Source organism: Haemaphysalis longicornis, unplaced genomic scaffold (genome assembly GCF_048455015.1).
Source record: "Haemaphysalis longicornis isolate Haplotype H1 unplaced genomic scaffold, Haemaphysalis longicornis Haplotype H1 scaffold_10, whole genome shotgun sequence".
NCBI classification, from domain to species: Eukaryota; Metazoa; Arthropoda; class Arachnida; order Ixodida; family Ixodidae; genus Haemaphysalis; species Haemaphysalis longicornis.
The window spans coordinates 101,199,099-101,207,654 of NW_027526204.1; the positions used below are offsets into that span (position 1 = coordinate 101,199,099).

Here is an 8,556-nt window from a genome sequence, read left to right on the forward strand (position 1 = left end):
CAAAAAGTGAACACGCAGCTTGTGTGTGTGTGAGATTACTAAAACGTTTGTTCCTTGATTTCGCTCCGCATTTGTACAATAGTTGAGCGGCCCCCTCCTCCCTATGCCCCCTCTGCCCCCCCCCAATGTCCTGCGAAATATCAGTACATTTCGCATCTTGTTGGTCTGAATAGTATACCTTCCTTAAACGAACGTCTTTAGCATTTCAGAAGCTGCACTTTGTTTTTTTTTTTTTCATTCCCGTACGACTATTCTATTTATTCCTGACTTGCAGACGATTCATTTTCCCGTGGTTTCATTAACTTATACCTTGGTGCTTGCTATAAAGCTTGATTGGGCACATATTTGACAACGCACACCTTTGAGTGTACTTAACATTTTCGCGTGGCTTATATTCCCATAAAAGGCACAAGTTATTGTCAGCTATTGGGTTATCACATCCCCGAAACATATTTTTCTACAACGTACATATTCGAAGCAAAGCCGCATTTGTTGTCTGCTCTGCGAAACGCACCAACCTCTTACAGTGCCAATATCAGGTCTAAACAAGGCGACAATGAATAGAATTCGCTTGTGCTGATGTGTTCGAAGGTGACAGTGGTGATATGCTGCCGTCGCTGATGCCCGCAAGAGCGGCCAAGAAGCGCGCAGAACCGCCTCCCCGGGTAGCTCTCGTTGGCGTTCGAGCGCTCTACCAAGACGCAGCTGTTTTTTTTTAAGTGCCCTAAACGTGCAGTTTGCTTACAGAAGTCACCATAACAAGTTGTTTAGTGCGCGGAAAGGCAAAGAGAAGCGAAAGAGAACCGAAACACTGCATGACCACCTAGCAGTTACGCAGCTCTAATCCCGCAAACGCCGCGGATAAGCGGCGTCAGGCGGCGCAGCGATCGCGAATCTTGAGGCGTATATGTCCTCTGCAAACACCTTCAAAATGGTCAATAACGTACATGTATGTCATCACTTGTATGTTTAGAAAGCGCGCCTTTTTTGCCAACTTCTCTTGCTTGGCATGTGCTGCCACACTGTGGAAATGCATCAAATTATTTTTTTGCACCGGTGGCTCTTCTTTTTATTTTTTTATGATTTACTTCAGCGCTGCGCCGGCTATCGCTTGCGCATCCGGTAACGAGGGGGCACGCTGGGTATCATCCACCGGGCGCCCGGGCGCTTTTCGCTTCTTCTGCCTCCCAGAGACCAAGGTCACCTGCGAAACTGAAGAGGCTCTTTTCTCCTTTCTTTTGCACTTTACAGGAGCGGTGTGCCGTCTATCGCTCGCGCATCCGGCCGCGCGCTCGCGCGCAGCGGCTGGTTTCGGTATCGTCTTCCAGGTGCTTCCTGCTTTTTGCGCCCGCGAAACTGATGTCTATCTAATTTCGATTCACTCAAAAGGTGCCGGCTTGTTACGCTCTCGTTTTTATTTAGAATTTTTCTTGTGTTGCTCATGAATAAACCGCATGTATGTAACAACACAAACCATTTTTTTTTCAATTCATGGGTACCCTAAGAAATACGATAATTTTTTCTTGAAATAGATTAATTCGAAGAATTTAAATTAGCAATAACAAAAATCGACCCTGGGGGGTCACATTTGGCGAAAAAATTCGACCCTCAAAGGGTTAAGGGGGCACATGGGTCTTTGATCAAAAACTTTATTTTCACATTCTGGTTGTAGATATAAAACTTGTTTTTGTGTAAAACGACTATATTCGAATTTATTTGTATTTCTATATATTTAATTTTTGACAGCCTTTTAAAAAAAATGCTGGAGGGATGCAGCTGAACAAGGTGCCAGTGGACTCTGCACAAATCAAGGAGTGCAATAAGGCTAACATTATCGTTCTATCTGGTCTGTGGCAGAAGTTGCACCCATTTGAAGTTTGGGCCTGGCAAAACCGGTTTATTTAATTCCCACTTTCCAGGCCCTAAGTCGTGCCCATGTTATGTCACGAAAGGGCCATATGTGAAAGTCGTCCAATATTTCTCGCATTGTCTTGGTTAAAAAGAAACGTCTTTTGCAGTTGGAATTGAGCTGAGTGAGTTTCCAAAGGCTAGTTTTTTTTTTTTTTTTTCAGATTGAGCAAAGTTGTAGTTTGTTTACATGGCCCCTTTGAGGCAAAACCGGTTTTTCTGGTTCCCACCTTCCAAGCCCAAACTTCATACGGTCGTAAGTTCTGCTAGAGACCAGGTAGAGTGATACTGTTAGTCTCAATGCACTCCTTGATTCGTGCACAGATCACTGGCACCTTGTTCAGCTCCATCACTCCAGCAGTTTTTTTTACAAACGCTGTCAGAAAATCACATGAAAATTCTGAATAAATTTGAATGTACCGTATTTTCCGGTCTATAAGTCACCCCCCCCCCCCCCCCCCCAAAAAAAAAAAAAAACGAGTTTTCCGAAAAAAAAAAACGTATACAAGTCGCTCCGGTGTATAAGACGCACCAGTGTACAAAACACACTTGTTAATCAGGAAAACTCATAGGGGATCAGTTCGTTAGGAAGTGTGGCGAAAGTACATGGTTGCGGCGGCCGCCGCCTCTGAACGCATCCACCGGCAAGCAGTGCTAGACAGGGGCATCTACCGTCCAAAGTCTAGACAGCACTAACTACTCAAAAATGGTTTATTGATACACACAGATGGCATGTACTTGCAGACAGCGTTTATGCAAAATTATCGAAGCCTTCTTCCTCCGACTCGCTAAATAATTCATTCATTTAGACAATAGAGCTGTGTCTCTTAATGAGCACTGACATCACGCAGCACACAGGCACCTTTTCGAGCACAGACCACATGCGGCCGCCACGTACCGGATTTATTCCATACATAAGTTGCACCTTTCAGAAAGAAACCGCGACTTATACACCGGAAAATACGGTAGTCGTTTTACACCTAAACGAATTTTGTATTACAATCAGAATGAAAAGCTAGATAAACATTTTTGGTTTAAGACCAGTGTGCCCCCCAAACTCGGCACTGCCAAGAGGTGGCTATTACTGCCAGCATACGCAGATAAAACGACGGGAAGAACAGGCAGTGAAACTCACCATCACATCGTCAAATACCCCATCAGTAGCACAACATGCAGGAGACAGATGAAAGTTATTAGAAAACGTCAAGGCGGCTTGCAGAGCATCTCCAGAGGCACGATTGCCGAGCCCTGCGACATAGCGAAGTGGAGCAGGGGTTCAGCCGGACATCCACGCTTTCGCATTCACAACCCATAACAAGTGCGTAAGGTGTCCTCGGATTTTTTTTTGTCGTTGTTTACGTGAGCTTTTGCTCCAATATTTTTTGGGCTCAATTGTAGCAATGATGCTGCACTTTGATCATGCAGATGGCTGCGTTCTTCCACTCTCAAAATCTCGAATATTTGCTCCATTTTGAATTAGTGTGCTTGCCATTTTATGGCGAAGCAGTGTACCTCTAACTAGCCAAGGAAATTTTCGTGTCCGCGTCCGCAGAAAACTCCCAGGCTACTACTGGCTACACCCAGGCTACACAAACTACTGGCACCGTTAGGTATCGAACCTGGGCCCAAAGACAAGCAGAGCGAGAGCCCGTCGTCTTGCCGACTATGCTATGCCCACACAAGGAGACGGGGGAGACAGACAGTGGTTTGGATCCAGCGTCTGGGGAGGGTGCTTTTTGGAGGCAATTTGTAAAACGAGAGTGAAGGGGAGGCAGTGAGAGAGATGTCACCATAGTCGTGCGTCGCACCCTCCTCGTCACCCTTCGAAAGACGCTCCTCTCCATTTTTTTTCTGCTGACGCACGGCTGGGCTAGAGCGGCGGACGCCGCCGCTCTAGCCCGGCCATGGCTGATGCTGATGCGTTCGGGATGCTGCCCGCATGAATCCCAGGTAACGGCTGACAAAGTCAAGGCTGGGAAAATGTCACAGGGCAGAAGTTTCCCACTCAGTGCACTTGGGTTCACTCACATGGCTCTTTGTAGAGCCACGTGTGTGAATTCAAGTGACGCCACATGGGTAATCGTTGTGTGTGCCGTTTGCAGCTTCACAGTCCAACCATCTTCACAGCATGGATTGGAGCCAATTTTTTTTGCTGTTTCACGGAATGAATTGCTGTAGCAGCTAACCAATGGCCACTTGCACACTGGCAGAACGTGGTCAGAACGCAAGCCTTTCTTTGTTGCAGGCTACCTTGTTTTCTGGCGATGTTAGAGAGGGTTGCTCATTGGCACATTGCTTTGGGAGATGAGGCAGTTCGCAGTGGCTCGCTTGCTCACTATCCTTTCGAATGGGTTGAAGGAAAGGGCAGCAATGGAAACATTATCATGCGGCTTGAAACATCCGACACGCGAACGCGAAAGAGAGGAAGTTGTCGTTTTTTTTCTTGGCCTTGTTGAGTTGGTACAGCCTTCGTTCTTGTTGTTTATGACCCCCAACAGGCTACTGAAACGTGAGTCACGCTGTTCAAGATTCACCTTTCAAAAAGAGATCTGTGTTGAGTATTGATTCTGCCAGAGCACGAGGTCGCGGGTTCGATTCCTGGCCGCGGCGGTCGCTTTTCTGATGGAGGCGAAAAGCAAAAATGCCCGTGTGTACGAGATTTCGGCGCACGTTAAAGATCCCCAGGTGGTCAAAATTAATCCGGAGCCCTCCACTACGGCACACCTCATTGCCTGTGTTGCGTCGGCGCGTTAAACCCTACAATCAATCAATCAATCAATATTGATTGTGGCATTCAAGGCGCCAAAGCTACACTTGGGCTGTGAGCCATGCCATAGTGGAAACCTCCAGACTTATTTTTTGACCATCTGAGGATCTTTAGCGTTCGCCACAATCTCGACACACAAGCATTTTCACTTTTTGCCTCCATCAGAAAACTAGCCTCGGTGGGCGGAATTGAATTGGCGTCCTTGGAGTCCTGATGATTACGGCCCTAGGATTTGGTACATCAGAGTAGCCTTATGGGCAGAAAGGAAATGTATAGGCGTCGGATCGTTGAGGCAGGGAAAGCAAAGCGGGGCGGTGTTTTATGCTGCTCCAAAACATAAAAATGGATGTCTGTAACTTGCACGCAGATGGCGATGTCGGCGAGCGCGGTCTCCGCAAATTGTGCATCTTGGGCCATGCCGCCACCCTTGGATCTGCCAGTCCGGTTTTCCCTCAATTCTGGTAAGTGGCACAGGTGGACTACTTCTTTATTAAACGGGCCCATGAACTGAAACCCTTCCCGTTCCACTGAGGTATAACGGGTAAAGTAAATAATTTGAAAATGGACGTCTGGATTTAAAATTAAAAAAAATGTAAAAGCACGAGGTAGTTACGCGATAGTTACGCGGAAAATGACTCATTACAGAGCACAGATAAATACAAAAGGTCTAAAAGTTATTATCTCGTTATTTGCCGCTGACTTTGTTTCTACATGTGTGTGTGAAATCGTGACAAAATATTTGAGGGGTTAGTATTCCGGAATATTAGCGTTCATTAGTGTTGTCATTTCTTCTAAAATTTTTAATGTTTCTGTATGTTTTATTAGCTCTGGTTTCCTTCTTTCGAGATAATTTCTATGGACATTAAGAAGTGGTTCTCGGTGTTTGTTATTGGGCAGTCCTGTAAATAGTGGTCAAAGCTGTCTTCTGGTAGGTTACATTTACATACGTTATTATTTCTAATGGAAAAGCTATGAAAATAAAACAGAAATTTACCATGTCCAGTGATAAACAGGCGGACTACTGTCTAACACTGCAGGCCAGAAAAAGGCCTTGTGCGGTTTATACAGTAGTAAAGTGGTGGTTCTCAAATGGGGCTCCTAGATTCCGCAAGTGCATTTCAGGGGTCCATGAAGCTTTCCCCGAAACTCTTTCCCCCCTATTCTTTTTTCTCCTTTTTGCCAGACCTTGCTGCTGATGCAAATAGGTGGCTTCGCTGCGCGACTTTTGCATCTAATTTCTTCAATTTTCCTGCGTAATACATGTATTGAGGTTGGCTTTTTGCACAACACGCCAGCTATGTGAGAAAGCCAGACACACAAAAGGGAGCACATGGGTGCTTGCATTGCTTTAGCCCTTTCCATTCTGCAAAAAAAAAGAAAGACGTACCAAATTTACTGAAAAACGTTTTTAGCTCAATTTGTAGAGCTTGTTTTCCGAGTAAAACGGCACCATTATTTAAGTGAAATAATTTTCTTTTATTTCTCTAATTGTGTCTAAAAAATTGCTCTAAGATGGCTTCACATGGCACCATAATTTCGATGAAATAACGTTTTTCCTTTATTTTTAAATTTTCTAAAAAGATTGCTCGAAGATGGCTTCACCGCATGGCTGCAGGTATGCAAAGAAGTGCTATTAGGGCTCCAAAATTACTGGTAAGGAGTATAGTCGCCATCGGTCATGTTGGTACACAATCTCATGACGGCTATATTCGTCAATGGAAGCGAGAGGGTTAAACGGCGTTTTTTTGGGGGTGAACCACCTTAAGGGCTCAGGCTGTTGGTCTCCTGTCGTCAAGCGATAGGAGACGCCAACATCTCCTGTCATCAAGCTGCCAAACGATAGTCTGAAAACAAGTGTATAGGAGTTAAAACTGGTTAAAAATAAACTAGCATGATAAAAAAACATGGTAAACATGACTAACATGATTAAGAAACTAACATATTTCAGGGTAGCTTGAGAGCGGTAGTGCCCAAGCGCTTGTTTTAGCATGGACGACTGTAGCTTGTCTTCGGGGGGGGAGCGGTACAACCCATGTGGACCAGCTCAGCTAGTCTAGATGGGCAAAGGGTTTAAGCTGTAAGAGCAAATTGTGTGACAAGAGGAAACACATCAGGATAAAAGTCAGGCACAAAGGTCACACATTGAATAAGTGGGCCATGTTAGCTGCAACCACAAATTTTTTAAAGTTATGACACTGATCAACATAGTTTGTTGTGGGGTCCCTCGTTGCTTTTTTTGCAAGCCCAAAAGGGGTCCCTAGTACACTCACGGTTGGGAACCACTGGTATAAAGGGTAGTGTCGCTGCAAAAGGCCACTGGTCCCTGCCCTTGCTATTTGGCAATGACACAGTTGTCATTTTCACTGTTTTGTACGGATGAAAAGCGAGAGCCAAAAAAGGGCAGTTTCACTGAGCAGTGGTAACTATACAGGGAATATAAAAAAGTCGTTCCAACAAATTGGTTTGGAGGAGTATGAAAAGAAAATAGCCCTTGCAATGTACAGCTTAACAATCTGTGAGCTGTGGGTCAAATGCTTCGGGCTGCAAGTTCTCTGCACGTCAATTTAGTGACGGCTACTTCGCCACTCGTATATTCAAGTTCTTAGTGTAGCACAATATGCTCCAGGCAACTTTTGTTCCTCGAAGAAACCTGCGTTGTCCTTGGCTACTTTACAGTATTAATTGGTTTCACAATGCTGCACTTGGAATGCACTTAAGTACCAGGTGACGATGACGTAAGCAACATCATGATCACGTTTGTCCTGAACCATTCGCGCCTTCTTCAGCGCTATTTAAATAAAATAAATTTCGTTTTTTTTGACTCTCGGATTTTTTGGATTGCTCTTTTATACGGACTACTTTTCGTTCCCCTCCAAGTCCGAAAAATCGGTCTGCTTCTGCATAAGTATAGAGCAGCGTTAGGAGCATTTGTGTTTTTAAAATCAAGTATGCCTTGTAGTTTTAATTTTTTAATTATGGGAGTCTAATGTGCTGAAGCTTAACCGGGGCGATGAGACGGACTGTAGTGTAGGGCTCCGGATAAATTTGGACCACCTCGGGTGTTAGGGGTGTAGGAGTACGGATGGCCGGGTGGTAGGCGGTGACTACCGCGAACAAAAGTAGGCCATCAGGCCGACAAAAGACATGAGAACGTGCCGAGCCGTTTGCCCAGAACAAACTGTCTTTATTTTGCCAAACCGGCCACTCGCCGCTGTGCCAGGCATGTTGCACGGCCGAACACAAAACTATCAGCGCCGCGTGGGGGCGCTGCACATGAGCTAATCATTGTAACATCGGGATCTTTAACGTGCGCTAAAATCTCGAAACACGGGGGTGAAACACAAAAACCGACTACCAAGAATGCTCAACACATTTCTTTCCAGAAACACAGCATTAGAAGGTATCACCTTCAGGAATCTGCGCAATTTCTTCATCTCCTCCTGCGAATGTTGTTTGGTGGTGTATTTTAATGTGTGCTTGATTGTTTTTTTTTTCTTGGTTGTTTTTTTTACTCCTCCTTGTAGAGGTTCCTTGTATTTTATGTTCTTAGGTTGCCACTGACGAAAGCGGCAAATACATGTCTTTCTGTTGTGTTTAATGCTCTTTTTATTGCAATCGTCGGGCCCACACTTTCTGTGGTTGTTTTCCCCGTGTCACTGTACGATTTTCTACTGTATTTTAATGACATTTATGCTGTATTTTAATGATTTCCTACAAACCCGATTGCTGTAACGAACAGTATTGTTTGATTTTCGGACGTTATCCAAATGCTGTTCAAGCGGCCAGTGGGGGAAAGGGGGGGAGGTCTGCGGCTCCGTCAAGCCGACATCTAGTCGGCTTTTTCTGCGGACCTCCAGCATCATGTATTTACTTGATGCGAA

The 8,556-nt window shown here is 45.1% G+C and overlaps 1 protein-coding gene across 1 annotated transcript in view; it reads left to right on the forward strand.

Annotated features, from left to right (window-relative positions):
• The window catches only part of LOC144159985 (protein NEDD1-like), a 35,631-nt gene extending 27,395 nt beyond the window's left edge, over positions 1 to 8,236 (forward strand). The window contains exons 7-8 of the mRNA XM_077691612.1: positions 5,043 to 5,136; positions 8,226 to 8,236. Of these exons, the coding sequence (XP_077547738.1) occupies positions 5,043 to 5,136; positions 8,226 to 8,236 (105 nt within the window). The remainder of the gene's footprint in view (positions 1 to 5,042; positions 5,137 to 8,225) is intronic.
• The last annotated feature ends 320 nt before the right edge of the window (positions 8,237 to 8,556 follow it).